This window comes from Morone saxatilis, unplaced genomic scaffold (assembly GCF_004916995.1).
Source record: "Morone saxatilis isolate NCDOM2014 unplaced genomic scaffold, NCSU_SB_2.0 Contig5, whole genome shotgun sequence".
Classification (NCBI taxonomy): Eukaryota; Metazoa; Chordata; class Actinopteri; family Moronidae; genus Morone; species Morone saxatilis.
Window position 1 is genome coordinate 767,734 of NW_023340095.1, and position 15,548 is coordinate 783,281.

The 15,548-nt window shown below is 45.1% G+C and overlaps 1 protein-coding gene across 33 annotated transcripts in view; it reads left to right on the top strand.

Moving 5' to 3' along the window:
• ttn.2 (titin, tandem duplicate 2) overlaps window positions 1-15,548 on the top strand; it is a 212,218-nt gene that overhangs the window by 125,515 nt on the left and 71,155 nt on the right. For all 33 annotated transcript variants that reach the window (XM_035676170.1, XM_035676193.1, XM_035676176.1 and 30 more), the window contains 35 exons: window positions 135-249; window positions 411-698; window positions 801-952; window positions 1,390-1,537; window positions 1,629-1,928; window positions 2,132-2,419; window positions 2,504-2,800; window positions 3,307-3,493; window positions 3,582-3,697; window positions 3,783-4,082; window positions 4,341-4,640; window positions 4,744-4,849; window positions 5,387-5,583; window positions 5,670-5,975; window positions 6,083-6,236; window positions 6,754-6,878; window positions 6,978-7,096; window positions 7,290-7,470; window positions 7,599-7,901; window positions 8,237-8,776; window positions 9,633-9,935; window positions 10,340-10,496; window positions 10,619-10,761; window positions 10,920-11,038; window positions 11,206-11,383; window positions 11,519-11,803; window positions 11,925-12,218; window positions 12,360-12,659; window positions 12,770-13,078; window positions 13,180-13,406; window positions 13,514-13,828; window positions 14,250-14,364; window positions 14,501-14,809; window positions 14,908-15,089; window positions 15,357-15,486. In XM_035676170.1, coding sequence (XP_035532063.1) covers window positions 135-249; window positions 411-698; window positions 801-952; window positions 1,390-1,537; window positions 1,629-1,928; window positions 2,132-2,419; window positions 2,504-2,800; window positions 3,307-3,493; window positions 3,582-3,697; window positions 3,783-4,082; window positions 4,341-4,640; window positions 4,744-4,849; window positions 5,387-5,583; window positions 5,670-5,975; window positions 6,083-6,236; window positions 6,754-6,878; window positions 6,978-7,096; window positions 7,290-7,470; window positions 7,599-7,901; window positions 8,237-8,776; window positions 9,633-9,935; window positions 10,340-10,496; window positions 10,619-10,761; window positions 10,920-11,038; window positions 11,206-11,383; window positions 11,519-11,803; window positions 11,925-12,218; window positions 12,360-12,659; window positions 12,770-13,078; window positions 13,180-13,406; window positions 13,514-13,828; window positions 14,250-14,364; window positions 14,501-14,809; window positions 14,908-15,089; window positions 15,357-15,486 — 7,888 coding nt within the window. The remainder of the gene's footprint in view (window positions 1-134; window positions 250-410; window positions 699-800; window positions 953-1,389; window positions 1,538-1,628; window positions 1,929-2,131; window positions 2,420-2,503; window positions 2,801-3,306; window positions 3,494-3,581; window positions 3,698-3,782; window positions 4,083-4,340; window positions 4,641-4,743; window positions 4,850-5,386; window positions 5,584-5,669; window positions 5,976-6,082; window positions 6,237-6,753; window positions 6,879-6,977; window positions 7,097-7,289; window positions 7,471-7,598; window positions 7,902-8,236; window positions 8,777-9,632; window positions 9,936-10,339; window positions 10,497-10,618; window positions 10,762-10,919; window positions 11,039-11,205; window positions 11,384-11,518; window positions 11,804-11,924; window positions 12,219-12,359; window positions 12,660-12,769; window positions 13,079-13,179; window positions 13,407-13,513; window positions 13,829-14,249; window positions 14,365-14,500; window positions 14,810-14,907; window positions 15,090-15,356; window positions 15,487-15,548) is intronic.

Here is a 15,548-nt window from a genome sequence, read left to right on the forward strand (position 1 = left end):
AATTTGGCTCTTAGTCTCTGACTGACTGGCCACCCCGCATTAAGCAGTTGCAGGCATAAAGTTGCTTAAAAATAAAGGGCCTGCTGAAATTAATTATTATGTAATGTATTTTATTTTAACACTTTTTACTTCAGGTGTCTGGTCTGAAATACGGAACCATGTACAACTACAGAGTGTTTGCTGAAAATGCTGCCGGACTCTCAGACCCGTCAAACACCATTGGACCTCTGCTGGCCGACGATCCACATGGTGAGACAGACAACTACTGTAATAAGACAGTTCAGATCAGTTTATATCAGTCAGCTATTAGGGAACAAACTATTATCCAAAAACTAATATCAACCTCAGAAACGAGGCTACTTTACAGTAAACGTTTCAGTTCCCATCATGCCTCTCTCTCTCCTCCACAGTCGGTCCGACCTTCGACCTAAGCGGTTTCAAAGACGGCCTGGAGGTGATTGTGCCCCAGCCACTCACCATCAGAGTCCCCATCACCGGATACCCAACCCCCATGGCCAAGTGGACCTTCGAAGAGAAGGAGCTGACCACCGCTGACGAACGCATCACCATGACAACCAAGTCCACATTCACAGAACTGATTATCACACCGAGCGTCCGCCCAGACAAAGGCACCTACACCCTGCACCTGAAGAACAACGTCACGTCTGTCTCCGGAGAGATCGAAGTCAATGTCATCGGTACGCCATGAAAAACTATTTTCTAGTCCAGAACAAAGCTGAAGCTGTTTTTACTTCTTGTTAAAATTTCGGTGTCGTTGTGTTTCTGTTTGCGTCCTCCAGCGGCGCCCAGCGCTCCGAAGGACTTTAAGGTTTTGGAGGTGACCCGACAGCACGTCCACCTGAGCTGGGAGGCTCCAGAGCACGACGGAGGAAGCCCTCTGACCGGCTACCAGGTGGAGAAACGGGACATGTCCCGCAAGACCTGGGTCAAGGTACGTCATCAACATCTGTATACCATAGTAATTTATCTTAATATAGAGATCACTGTCCAGTGAAAGTCCTTTGTTATAACACCTGTATCAACAGTATTTCAACTCAACTTTATTCACATACAAACATGCAGCCCAAAGTGCTTCACATAACAAACAGAAACAACACATAAAAATAGAAATGAACCACAATAAATAACATTTTGCTAAAAATAAATACAATAGAAACAATAAAATGTCAATATAAAAATAAATACCTGGGGAACAAATAATGTAGAAATCAATAATTAAAACCTAAAAACTAAGGCTTTGACATTCAAGTAAAAGGCAAATAAAGAAAAGGGGTTTAATTTACTTTTTAAAAAGAGCCGTTCTAATATTCAGAGCTGACTTGACCTGACCTGACCTAACTTAATCTATTTCTCTGTTCTCTCTCTCAGGTGGTCACAGGAATCCAGGATCTGGAGTTCACCGTTACCGACGTGGTTGAAGGAAAGGAGTATCTGTTTAGAGTCACCGCCTGCAACAAGTGCGGACCAGGAGAGCCGGCGTACATCGACGAGCCTGTCAACGTCTCCTCTCCTGCCAGTGAGTCACAGCAGGAACGAGTGGGATTTTCATTTCATCACTCATTTCCAAGTCAGGAACTTTCTAACCCCTCTGTCTTTTTTATTTCCAGCCATCCCCGACCCTCCGGAGAACCTGAGGTGGAGAGACAAGTCGGCCAGCGGCATCTTCCTGACCTGGGAGCCACCAAAGTACGACGGTGGCACGGGTATCCGAGGCTACAATGTGGACCGCTGCCAGAGAGGAACCGATAAGTGGGAGCCCTGCGGGGACATGGTACCTGAACTGAAGTGCCAGGTGACTGGTCTGATTGAGGGCCAGTGGTACTCCTACAGAGTCCGTGCCCTGAACCGACTCGGAGCCAGCCAGCCCTGCAAGGCCACCGACGAGATCCAGGCCGTTGATCCCAAAGGTACCCAGAAATAGAGTGACGAGGAATCAACCTAATTATATTATATGCTTATATTCTACATTCAACACCAGAGGGGGTTCTATACCACACACTGACTACACATAGTGGCATGCTGGGAAATACATATTGATGTAGTACAGCAGTTTCTGATAAAGTTAATAGTTCAACTTCTGACTGACTCCTCGTCCGTAATGTCCATGCAGAGCCTCCAGAGATCCAGCTGGACGCCAAGCTACTGGCCGGTCTGACTGCCAACGCTGGCAGCAAGATTGAACTCCCCGCCGAGGTGACGGGTAAGCCCGAACCCCGTGTGAAATGGACCAAGGCCGACCTGGTCCTCAAACCAGACGACAGGGTGTCCATTGACACCAAGCCAGGACACTCCACCGTCACCATTGCCAAGACCAAGAGAGACGACAGCTCTACCTATATCATTGAGGCCACCAACAGCAGTGGCCGTGCTACTGCCACTGTCGATGTCAACATCCTCGGTAAGACCAGTTGACAATGGAGAAAGGTCTTCATATTGACTTTCTTAGTTCTTGGTTAATTTCAAATGTACTTTCCTCACACAGATAAGCCCGGTCCTCCGGCTGCCTTCGACATCTCCGAGATCACCAACGAGTCCTGCTTCCTGGCCTGGAACCCTCCACGTGACGATGGCGGCTCCAGAGTCACCAACTACATCGTCGAGCGCAGAGCTGCCGACAGCGAGATCTGGCACCGACTGTCTTCCACCATTAAACAGACCACGTACAAACCCGTGGGCCTGGTCAAGTTCAAGGAATACATCTTCAGAGTCTTCGCTGAGAACCAGTTTGGTGTTGGCCCACCAGCTGAACACCCATCCATCATCGCCAGATACCCCTTCGGTAGGTCAAGCCCCTGTGACACCTTGTTACTCAAAACTTGAAACTGTGTCTGTATGGTAAATATAAGGCTACAGCTGCAGCTAACTAACTACAGTTTCATAAGCAGTTGTAATTGTGGATCTGGGAATTTGGCGCACATTACTGCAACACCAACAAAATGAACAAAAGTGAGTCAAACTGAGTTCAGTGTTGACAAGACAAAAGAAGGAATTAACCTACTAGACCCTAGATAATATCTGTACCAAAACAAAATAATAAAGTCCTGAGCTTTTTATTGTAGATACTTAAAGTTGTCATCAGTCACTGGAACTGGGAATATACATCATAAAGTTAAGATCTCTGATTTTTTCACTGGTTTCCAATTGTAAATCTACAAATGGCTCTTCTGACTAAGCGCCCCCATCTTTAGAATTTGAATCTTCATTAAAATATGAAAATTGGATCCTATTTCGTCGTGTCTCCTAGGCTTCAGTTGCCAGGTCTAACTTCATGCCTCTTGTCCTCAGACACTCCTGGAGCTCCTTACAAGCTGGAGGCTTCAGACATCGCAAAGGACTCCCTGAGTCTGGCCTGGTACGAGCCCGATGAGGACGGAGGAAGCCCCATTACAGGATACTGGGTGGAGAGATACGAACCCGACCACGACAAGTGGATCAGATGCAACAAGCTGCCCATCAAAGACACAAACTACAGGTGAGTCTCGCTGACCACTGACTGAAATGAGCTTTACACTCTCCTTGTTGGATTTCGTTGTGCTGATGTGACATGTTTTCCTCTGCAGAGTCAAAGGACTCCCCACCAGGAAGAAGTACAAGTTCAGAGTCCTGGCTGAGAATCTGGCTGGAACTGGAAAACCCAGCAAAGAGACAGACCCGATCCTTGTCAAAGATCCTATCGGTACAAAAACGTTTATACTCACTCAAGTTGTGTATGAGCATCAGAAATCCTTTCAGTTAAAAACATTGTTGCCTCACTCTTTCAGATCCTCCATGGCCTCCCGGTAAACCTACGGTGAAGGACGTGGCCAAGACTTCCTGCTTCCTGATGTGGACCAAACCGGAGCACGACGGTGGAGCAAAGATCGACGGCTACATTATTGAGATGCTGAAGAGTGGTACCATGGATTGGATCCGCGTGGCGGAGGACATCAACATCCTGGAGCACTTCCTGAAGGGACTGATGGAGAAGCAAGAGTACTCGTTCAGGGTGCGAGCTGTGAACATGGCTGGAGAGAGCGAACCCAGCGAGCCCAGTGACCCAGTGCTCTGCAAAGAGAGACTCAGTAAGTGGAACTGATGCTATAAAACAGACACATACCAAACTCTCATAATAATATCTTTTTCCAGTCCAAACTAGATAGATAGATAGATATCACTTGTGTGTGTTTTAAAACCATGAATATAGTTTGGACACAAATAAAGCGGTGGAAGATCAATAAGGTGCACTATGTTGTAAATATGATTTTTGATACAGTCAGCATATCAGAGGCTAATTGACACATTCAGCATATAACAGTAAATCTTTGTGTTGATCTCCTCAGACCCTCCTTCAGCTCCTCGCTGGTTGGACGTGGTCAGCATCAGCAGGAACAGCGCCGAGTTAAAGTGGACGGTTCCCGAGCGTGACGGAGGCTCCAAAATCACCAACTACGTGGTGGAGAAGCGTGACGTCAGGCGTAAAGGCTGGCAGGCCGTTGACACCACAGTGAAGGAGGTGAAGTACACTGTGAAGCCGCTCAACGAAGGATCGCTCTATGTGTTCCGCGTCGCTGCAGAAAACGCCGTGGGTGTTGGACCGTTCTGCGAGCTCACAGACTCTGTGCTGGCCAAAGACACTTTCAGTAAGTCTTAGTCAGGTATATGTTAATTATTTCAACAGGAGGATGAAGAAAATCCCCATGAACTGCTTTATTGATGATAATAAGATTATTTTCTTTGTTTCAGCCACTCCTGGGCCACCATACGCCCTCGCTGTCAATGCTGTGAGCAAAAGATACGTGGACCTGCAGTGGGAGGCTCCTAAAAATGACGGTGGCCGACCCATCCTCAGGTAAGTTTTTATTTCAACCAAATCCTTATTAGCAATATTTAACAATAAATACATTCATGACATCCTTATGATGGATTCATCTGCTGCTCCCGACACAATGTCACTATATTTTAGTTTTATATAATTTATTTTTCCCATAGTCTCTAGATGTGTTCAATTAAAAGGATTTATTTAACTATACAATTAGTTGTACGAAAATAACGATATAACAAATACGATATGATACAAAGATTCAAATCAATGAGATTTTATTTCTAATAATAAAAATATCTTTATTTATATAGCACTTACACACAAACAAAGTGACTAAAGGCTTCACATAAAAAGCAAAAATCACAAACAAAATTTAGAAACACAGCAATAAAAGTCAAATCAAAGCACTTAATGAAACATATAAAATTTCAAAACCCCTAAACAGAATAAAAAACAAGAGTCAGATAAAATCAGGGAAGGTAAAGTGCGATAAAAGTACATTTTGAGCTTAGATTTGAAAGAAGTCATGAAGCGTCTTTACCTTTTGATGGCTCCGACCTCCAGGTATTCCTTGGAGAAGAAGGAGAAGCTTGGAACCCGCTGGGTAAAATGCGGGAAGACTTCAGGTCCAGACTGTAAGTACAGAGTGACAGACGTCATCGAGGGAACAGAGGTTCAGTTCCAGGTCAGAGCCGAGAACGAGGCTGGTGTCGGCCACCCAAGTGAGCCCACCGAGATCCTCACCATCGAAGATCCAACAGGTGAGCGCACTAACGAGTAATGGCTAGTTACCAAAATAAGGGAAGGTGGGAGAAAAGTCTAAATCCGTCTGTCCTGTCCTTTCCAGGCACCCCATCACCACCCGTCGAGCTGCATGTGACCGGAGCCAGCCGTGACTTCCTGGCCATTGCCTGGAAGCCTCCACTGAGAGATGGCGGCTGCCCCATCAGCGGCTACCACATTGAGATGTGTGAGGCCGGGACAGAGAAGTGGATGAGGGTCAATTCTCGGCCAGTGAAGGAGCTGAAGTACCGCGTGGAAGAGGGCGTGGTCCCCGAGAAGGAGTACATCCTGAGAGTGAGGGCCATCAACGCCATCGGAGTCAGCGAGCCATCCGACATCTCTGAAAACGTCTTCGCCAAAGAATCCGACTGTAAGAGCGTCGACTGGTCACAACGCCGTCAATAAAGCGTCACACTTCTTGTGTGACCTACTGTAAATCATCAAACTGACACTAATAGGTGGATGTTCTATTTCCAGGTAACCCGACACTGGAATTCCAGACTCTGGATCTGGTTGTTGTGGAAACAGAGAAGCTGCACATCCCAGTTCCCTTCAGAGCCATCCCCTCACCCAGAATCACCTGGCACAAAGACGGCAAGGAGCTAAAGGCCGACGAACGCCTCGGCTTCAGGTCAGTGCGACATTTAATCTGTTCCAGTCTTGGAGCCTAATTTAGGATGAAAAGTAAACATATTAGAACTAAAGACTATACAAAAACTCTGCACCAGCTGAAGTGTTTTTGGTCAATATTCACCACTAAATGATTAATCTGCAGATTATTTTTGCAGCTAATTATCAGCTAATCGTTTAATCTATATAATGTTAGACAATAGTGAATAATGTCCGCCACAGTCCAAGCTGATGTGTTCAAATGTTCACAGTGTGAAACCCGTTAAGTTCACTGTGATATTAAACAGATAACTACAGCAGATCCTAATATTGGAGACACTGGAACCTAATTATTTTTGGCATTATTGCTTAGAAAATGACTTCAGTGGCGTTTCAGCTCTAATTCCATACCATAAATTTTATTTACACTAATCACATTAGTCTAAAAAGGTAATGGATCTGCTTTAGGGTCTTTTGTGGTCTAGCAGTTTTTGTCAGTGTGCGCAGCAGTGCCTGATGGGATTGCTTGTGTTCAACAGGAAGGAGTATATTTCCTGTCACCTGGAGGTTGAGAGCAGCCTTCACGCCGATGCCGGACAGTACAAAGTGACTCTGGAGAACAAACTGGGAGCTGCCAGCGCCACCATCAACGTCAAAGTCATCGGTACATAATCACACATCCAGTGTTTACATCATCACACAGACGTCAGTCTCCTGGACGCTGCAGATTACTCTTTAACTGTCTTTGTCTCTCTGTCTTCAGGTCTTCCTGGTCCCTGTAAGGAAATCCTGGCCTCTGACATCACAAAGAGCTCCTGCAAAGTTACCTGGGATCTTCCAGACTACGATGGCGGCAGCCCGATTCTTCACTACGTCCTGCAGGTCCGAGATAGCAGCATGGTTTTAAACGTGACATTCTTATTTTTCTATTTGTATTATTTCTTTTTTTTCTGTTGTGTTGTTTCTTGAGCAGCTGTAATTTCGCCAGTGTGGGCTCAATAATCTTATCTGATCAGGACCTGGGTTTGAAAGAAACTGATTTTTCTTTTGTTTATTTGTTTGTTTGTGTGTACAGCGGCGTGAGGCCGGCAGAAGGACGTATGTCAACATGATGTCCGGAGAGAACAAGGTGAGCTGGAACGTGAAAGACCTCATCCCCAACGGAGAATACTACTTCAGAGTCCAGGCTGTCAACAAGATCGGAGGAGGAGAGTTTGTCGAGCTCCGCAACCCCGTCATTGCTGAGGACCAGAAACGTAAGAAAACATTTCCTGTTTGATATAATACAAGAAAATGTATTTTGTATTAATTGTTAAAGAGCCACTGTGGCACTTTTACAAATCAGTTTGCAATCAGTCTAACCGAAATCCGTCTCTTGTCCCAGATGCTCCTGACCCGCCGGTGGACGTGGAGACCCATAACCCCACATCAAGCACCATCACTCTGACCTGGAAGCCACCCATGTATGACGGTGGCGCCAAGATCATGGGCTATGCCCTGGAGAAGCAGCAGAAGGGAGAGGACAAGTGGGAGAGGTGCAACGACTTCCTTGTGCCTGTCCTGTCCTACACCGTCAGAAGGCTGACGGAGGGCAAGAACTACTCCTTCAGAGTCAAAGCTGAAAACGCCGCCGGGGTCAGCGAGCCGTCACGCAACACACCATTCGTCAAGGCCTCGGACAGCATCGGTAAGGAGTTCAGTTCTTGAAGACCTCAAAAAAAAAATTATACTGTCTCATTGCAAGGCAAATGTATTCCTGTAAACTGCCTGTAAAGTCTCGCCCCTTTTTGCTCTGGCTCCAATAACAGTTGAGCAAGCCTCAGTCAGAACCTGTATTGTGAACTTGAAACAATACATAAAAGCAATAAACACAACTTAAGAAGCTGTTTTAAAGGTGGTGTGACACAGTTCTCATTACAGCAGGCAAATGTTTACAGCAGGCAAATGTTTCTTTAATAATAATGCTGCTGTGCAGTTTTCAGCTGTACGTTTTGTTGATTCTTCTTTTTCGTTCTCTCTCAGATCCTCCGAAGGTTTTCCTGAGTGGCAGCCTGCAGTCCGGTCTCAGCGTAAAGCGAGGCTGCGAGATCTGCCTGAACGCCAACATTTCTGGCTCGCCTTACCCTCAGATCACCTGGTACTGGAACAACCAGGTGATCCGGCCTGAGCCGCTCCGCAAGAGGCCCGAAAAACCCCTGAAGAAGAAGGTAGAGAAAAAGGAAGAGGAAAAGAAGGAGGAGGAGAAAAAGGAGAAGGGAGAGGCCGAGAAGAAGGAAGAGAAGGCTGGAGAGGTGAAGGAAGGAGAAGAGAAGAAGGAAGGAGAGGATAAGAAAGAGGAGGAGAAGAAGGAGGATGAGAAGAAGGAAGAGGAGTCAGCAGTGCCTGAGGTGGAGGAGACCGACTACCCGACAATAAACGAACGTCTGACCATCAACAACAGCAACAGGGGCGAGTCCTCTGTGGTCATCAAGGACTCGATCCGCACCGACCATGGCGTCTACATGGTGAAGGTGGAGAACGACCACGGCATCGCCTCGGCAACCTGCGAGGTCAACGTGCTCGGTGAGAATTCTTCTTTTTTCTGTGTTTAATGTCAGATCTATAGTAACATGTTCATGCATTTCTAAACACATACACAACTTTTAATGAAAAAAAGAATGTATAATCCTAAAAATGCACTACATATACATCCCGGTACATATATCCCAGTATATATAGAAATTAGGGGTACATTACTAGAGCTGAAACAATTTGTCAATAAATCTTATTTATATATTTTGATGAATTTTTCAAATAAATATACCAAATATTGTTTTGTCTATTGATTGGACAAAACAAGTCATCAAGCTTCAGGAAATAATGATGAGAATAATAATTTTCACTTTTATATGATATTTTATAGACATAGAAAATTATTTATCGAATAATTGCGAAAATAGCAGATTTGCAATTTTTAAAAATTTTGAAATTAGTGATTTTTTACATATTTAGGTAAATTACTCAATAAAATAAGTGATTATGAGTTTCAAGCAGAGAGCAGACTTGTGAAATTAAATTAGGAAATGAAGTATGAATAAAGTATGGCGTACCCACGGGATCCATCCTGAGACCTCTCCTGTTAAGATGAATACAGACAATACTGTAATTTATGTCCATGCAAAAACCAAAAAACAAGTCGTTTCTAAACTCAGTGAAAACAGTGAATGTAAATGTAACTAAATGGCTTGATGGTTCACACATATTACTTAATGTAAAGAAAAATGTTTCTTTACAAAAACACACTGTATATAATCCCATGTCTGGATAGATCATCCAAGTAGTCCCTCGTTCAAACATTAAAAGTATCCTCCGATATATATACCTACTGTAGTTTTTAGATATTTCATAAGTAAAAACATGATCCTTTTTCTGTATGCAGATACTCCTGGGCCTCCTGTGAACTTCAAATTTGAGGAAGTGAGGAAGAACTCTGTTATCTGCAAGTGGGATCCTCCTCTGGACGATGGCGGCAGTGAAATCCTCAACTACACTCTGGAGAAGAAGGACAACTCGAAGCTGGAGATCGGCTGGAGCTGCGTCACCTCCACACTGAGAGGTTGCCGCTACCTGGTGCCCAAACTCATTGAGAAAAAGGAGTACATCTTTAGGGTTGTGGCTGAGAACAAGTTTGGCGCTGGTCCATACTGCATCTCCAAACCACTCATCGCCAAGAATCCTTTCGGTATGGTATTATTTATTATTACTCCTGTTTATTTCAAGTCTGTTACATATATGACTTATGCTTTAACAAATACATTTTCAAATAGTTATAAATAAATGATTCTTACTGTAAGCTTACAATGTTTGTGAGTATCTATAATATTCCATTTTTACCATGTGTGGTAAATCACTACTTAATCACAACTTAAAAAAGCTAACAAGCTTTGTTAAATTATAAGGTTTATTTAGCTTACCATGTTAGCACATTTATGTAGACTTGCCACTGTTGTTAGCTTACCACTCACTCCCTAATGATATTTTTTTTTCTCGCATTAAAAGTGCAAAAAATACATGGAAAAGAATTAAGAAAAAAACTTGCGTCTGACTTAATTTTTTTCTGCTGTCCTATCCATTCGTTTTCCTCAGAACCTCCCGAGGCTCCTGACAAGCCAGAGATTGATGACATTACAGCCCACAGCATGCTGGTCACATGGAACAAGCCAAACGATAATGGCAGCCCCATCTTGGGATACTGGGTGGAGCGCCGTGAGATCAACAGTTCGCACTGGGCACGTGTCAACAGGTGGGGAAACACAAAGACCTTCTTTTCTCTACTGGGACTCACACACAAGTTGGTATTGACTGAATTTTACTAAAAATATTTTTGCCAGTTTTCTGAATGTTCCCTTCTGTCCTGCCCTTTAGGAACATCGTCAGTGACACTGAGCTGAATGTTGAAGGTCTACTGGAGGGTCTGACTTACATCTTCAGGGTGGCGGCTGAAAACCAAGCCGGCCCCGGAAAGTTCAGTCCCCCCTCTGAACCCAAGACAGCCCAGGCTCCGATCCGTACGTAAACTGTTTAATACTTCTGTTCACGACTCTGATCAAATAGTACTATAGACAGTACTCAGAAAACTAGAATCATAATCAGGATGAATTATGTCCATCGAAATATAGTCAGTCGCGAGTTAACATGTCCCATCTGTGTTTATTTGACACTTTAGTACCTCCTGGACCTCCAGTTGCTCGAGTGTTGACAACTACTGACCACTCCATTGAAGTGGAATGGGACCCACCTGTTGACAACGGTGGAGGAGACATCCTGGGATACCACGTGGATAAGGTCAGATCATCAAGTCACCTGATACTTTTTCAGCTTTACTCACATTTGTTTTCAGCTTCCTGCCTGCAGCTGCAGGTTCAAATGTGATGAATCAGACTTCCTCAACCCAAGAATCAAACTGTCTTGATTTCAATTGAGACGAATGTTTGCTTTGCGGTGTTCTTCAGGCCGTGGCTGGGAGCAAGGACTGGTCCAGGTCTACAGAGCGTCCCTGGAAGAACCGCGTCTTCACTGTCTATGGAGTCCGTGAGGGAGCCAAGTACCTGGTCAGAGTCATTGCCTGCAATGCTGCCGGAGAAGGAACACCAGGATTCACAGAGTCTGTGTTCGTCAGGAATCCTGCAGGTCAGTAGAAGAAAATAAAGAGACCGAAATTGGGATCGCTAGATCTATTGCTGTCTGATCAAATGTCAATTTAAATCTTAAAGCTTTTTTTGTCGTTGTTGGCTTTTCTCCTTGGTTGCTGATTGCCTTCCACAGAGGTGCCTCTGATTGAACTGGAACTGTCCGTCAAGAGTGGTGTGATAATCAGAGCTGGAGAGATACTCCGTGTACCTGCTACAGTCACAGGTAAACCATACCCGTCCATCACCTGGACTAAAGACGATGCCAAACCTGACAAAGACCGTGTGGAGATCCTCACTGAGGGCAACGACAGTGTTGTTTCAATCAAGAATGTTCAGAGGAAGGACAGTGGCAAATACCACATCTCTGCTTGCAACCCCAGTGGCATCAAGGCTGCTTCCATCAGAGTGGAGGTCATGGGTGAGTGGAAGTTGAGGAATACAGGGTGGGACTTAATAATAAGACTTGACAGACAACTTGGAATTAATTGATGCTATGAAATAAAAATGAACACAGAGGTATTATTTTGCTTTATCTTCAGATGTCCCCGGACCCGTCACAGACCTGAAGCCTGTTGTTGTCACTCGCAAGATGATCTTCTTGAACTGGGATGACCCAGAGGATGACGGAGGTAGCGACCTGACCGGCTTCATTGTGGAGCGAAGAGACGCCAAGATGCACACATGGAGGCAGCCTGTTGAAACTGCTTCATCCAAGTGTGAATGCGTTGGCATAATGGAGGGACAGGAGTACTTCTTCCGGGTCATCGCCAAGAACAAGTACGGCATGGGCCCGCCTGTCGAGCTGGGACCCATCAAGGCTGTGGACCCACAGGGTGAGTCCTAAAATTGCTTGTTTTTGATTCGGAAATAAATTTCTAGTTTTATTCCTTGTGAGGAGACAGAAGACTTCAGAAGTGATCTTGGTAGAAAGATTGGATTTGTACTTACTAATCAATGTTGTTGTGGTTATGCAGGCCCACCATCATACCCCGAGAAGTTTCACTACATTGAACGCACCAAGAACTCCATCACATTTTCTTGGAAGCCACCACGTAATGATGGTGGCAGCCCTGTCATTGGCTACTTTATTGAGAAGAAGAGGCAGGACCAGCCGGCCTTCGAGCCCTGCAACACAGAGATTTGCCCCAACATGACCATGACCGTTGAGGGTCTGGAAGAGGACTGGATGTATGAGTTCAGGATCAAGTGCGCCAACCTAATCGGAGAGAGCGAGCCATCTATCCCGTTAACTGTGGTCATCCAAGATGATGAAGGTAAGGCTGAATGAAAGAAAGAAAAAATAAATTAGATCAAATTATTACCAATGCTAATGGTGCACACTAGCGTTTTCCACTTTGTGCTGATTTGTTCCTATCCTTCTCAGTGTCTCCTGAGGTCCACATGCTGAAGCACTTCAAGGGCGACTCCATTACCGTGAAGAAGGGTGAGCCCATTGAGATCCCTGCTGATGTCCTCGGCCTACCCATCCCGAAGGTGGAGTGGACCAAGGATGACGTAGTAATTGACACGCCCACCGAGGCTCTGCTGATAGAGACAGTAGATACTGGCAGGATGAACTGCAAGACCACACTGACCATCCCAACAGCCAACAGGAGGGACCGTGGCAGCTACACTGTGTCTGCCTCCAACAACATGGGCTCAGCCAAGCACACCATCTTTGTCATGGTTCTAGGTAGGTTGAAACATATCACTGACTCAAGCAAAGACAGAAAAGACAGGATGTGCTCATTAGTATTTACAATATTGTAAGTAAATGTATTTTGCTCTCCTCAGACCGGCCACTTCCACCCAGGAATATCACAGTGTCTAACATCAGGGCGGAATCTTGCTACCTCCAGTGGGACGCACCACTGGATAATGGTGGCAGCGAACTTACCAACTACATTGTTGAGAGGAAGGACGTGGTGACAGAGGAGCCAGAGCTGGAAGAGGGACAGGAAGCTCCTCCGGAACCACAGTGGGTGGAGGTTACCAACAGCATCATTGAGAGGAAATACGGGGTATGTCCTCATAACAACAACAATAATGATAATGATAACAGGATTGTCATAGGCCTGTAAAACCCCTTATTTTACTCTAATGGTAACTCCACCTCCCCCTCCCTCAGGTGTGGAACCTGGAGACCAACAAGACCTACCTGTTCCGGGTCAGAGCCGAGAATCGCTACGGCAAATCTGACCCCTGCGCAACAGAAGAAGTCCAGATCACAGATCCATTCGGCCTTCCTGGCCCACCAGAGAAACCAACCATTGCACAATACTCTAAGACCTCCATGACCCTAACCTGGCAGCCACCCAGGGACAACGGCGGCTCTATGATTATCGGTTACTGGCTGGAGAAGAGGGAGAAAGGCACTGACTACTGGGCCAGAGTCAACAAAATGCCGGTTACCAAGAGGGGCATGAAAGGCTGGGAGTACCAGGTGAGCTGCTATGGGGTTGTTTCTGTGTTAGCACATAATTTATTTTTCAAATTGAATGTAAATTATTATAAGTGTTTACAGCTCTAAGTTCACTGATTAAAGAAACTTCTTTGTAGTGTAAGATCTGAAATTTGTGAACCTTCTACATAGAACCTCAGGGTATACCCAAGCAGAACTTTAGAAACGATGGTCCTTCGTAGATCTTTAGGCTTGTCTTGTAGAAACCTTTGGGAATGTCTTTTAGTAAATTCCGTTATAGCCTTTAAAAAGGGTATGTCAAACACCATGAAGAAGGTCCTTCGCGACCTTTAAAATGATCTCTCACAGACCCTTAGGATGATCCCTCACAGACCTTCAGAACAGAAGGTCACAGTCCTTTAGGAATCTCTTTTGAATACCCACATCTTTTTGTGTCTCTCAGGTGACTCGTCTGTTTGAAGGAACAGAGTATGAGTTCAGGGTTGCTGCCTGCAACTCTGCAGGAACTGGACCATTCAGTGGACCTTCCGACTCTGCCTTCGCTGTCGATCCAATCAGTGAGTAAAAAGCAACAGCCTTCTCCTGATAGTTCTACATAGTCCTATATAAGTCCTTCTTCTTCTGTATTTTGAAAGATGATAAATTAGATTTTTCTTGGACACTATTTTTACAAACTGCTGCTCTCCCCTCCAGCTCCTCCAAGCATGCCTGCTGCTCCTGAGGTGGCCGATAAGACAAAGCACAGTGTCACCCTGTCCTGGAAGCCACCAGAGAGGGACGGAGGAAGCCCCATCAAGGGCTACATCATCCAGATCCAGGATGAGGGCACATCAGAGTGGCTGAGTGTGAACGACCCAGAATCACCGCACCCCACCACTGAGTTCACTGTGCCCAACCTCCGTGCGCTGAAACGCCACCGCTTCAGGATCATTGCTGTGAACGATATCGGCGAGTCCGACCCCAGCCCCCGCACTAGCGAGGTTCTGATTGAAGACGTCCAGCGTATGTCCTACTTTGAAGTCTTTAAAGTAACTTTCATCATTGTCCGAAGGTATTTCTATCCTTTACTGATGTTTCCTCCAATGTTTCTTACTCGATAGTTGCACCTTCCATCAATATTGACGTAGTCGTAGATGATCTGCTGTGCATCCGTGCTGGAGATCCAATCAGGATCCCTGCCACCATTAAGGGCCGCCCTGCTCCCAAAGTAACCTGGGAATTTACTGGCAAAGCCAAGTCCCACAAGAAGAACAAACTGCACACGCTACCTGTGGATTCTGAGGTGAGACCCAACACAGCAACACAATGATTCCAGCAAAATCTCCTTTTCACTATACTTTTATGTGATAAAACAATGTGTTTGTGAAGCAATGTTTAGTAAAGGATTTCAACAAACAACCAATACAAAGAAAGAACATAATTACAACACTGCTGCTTTTGATTTTTAAATTATATGTTTAAAAGGATACTATCTTCTATACAGATCAGTTTCGATCATGTTGTATGGATTTTAGTCTTATTTTCTCATTTTCTTTTTTTGTGTATTCAGGTTGAGTCCACTGACACCACATCCATTGTGACAGTCCCTGTCAGTCTGAGGAGCCACTCTGGACGTTACACCATCACTGCCAAGAACAAATCCGGACAGAAACATGTCAATGTCAGAGTCAACGTCCTTGGTATGTCTATGTTGTTTGTATACAGACCTGGACCTTGCATACATCCCTAAATTGTTGTAATT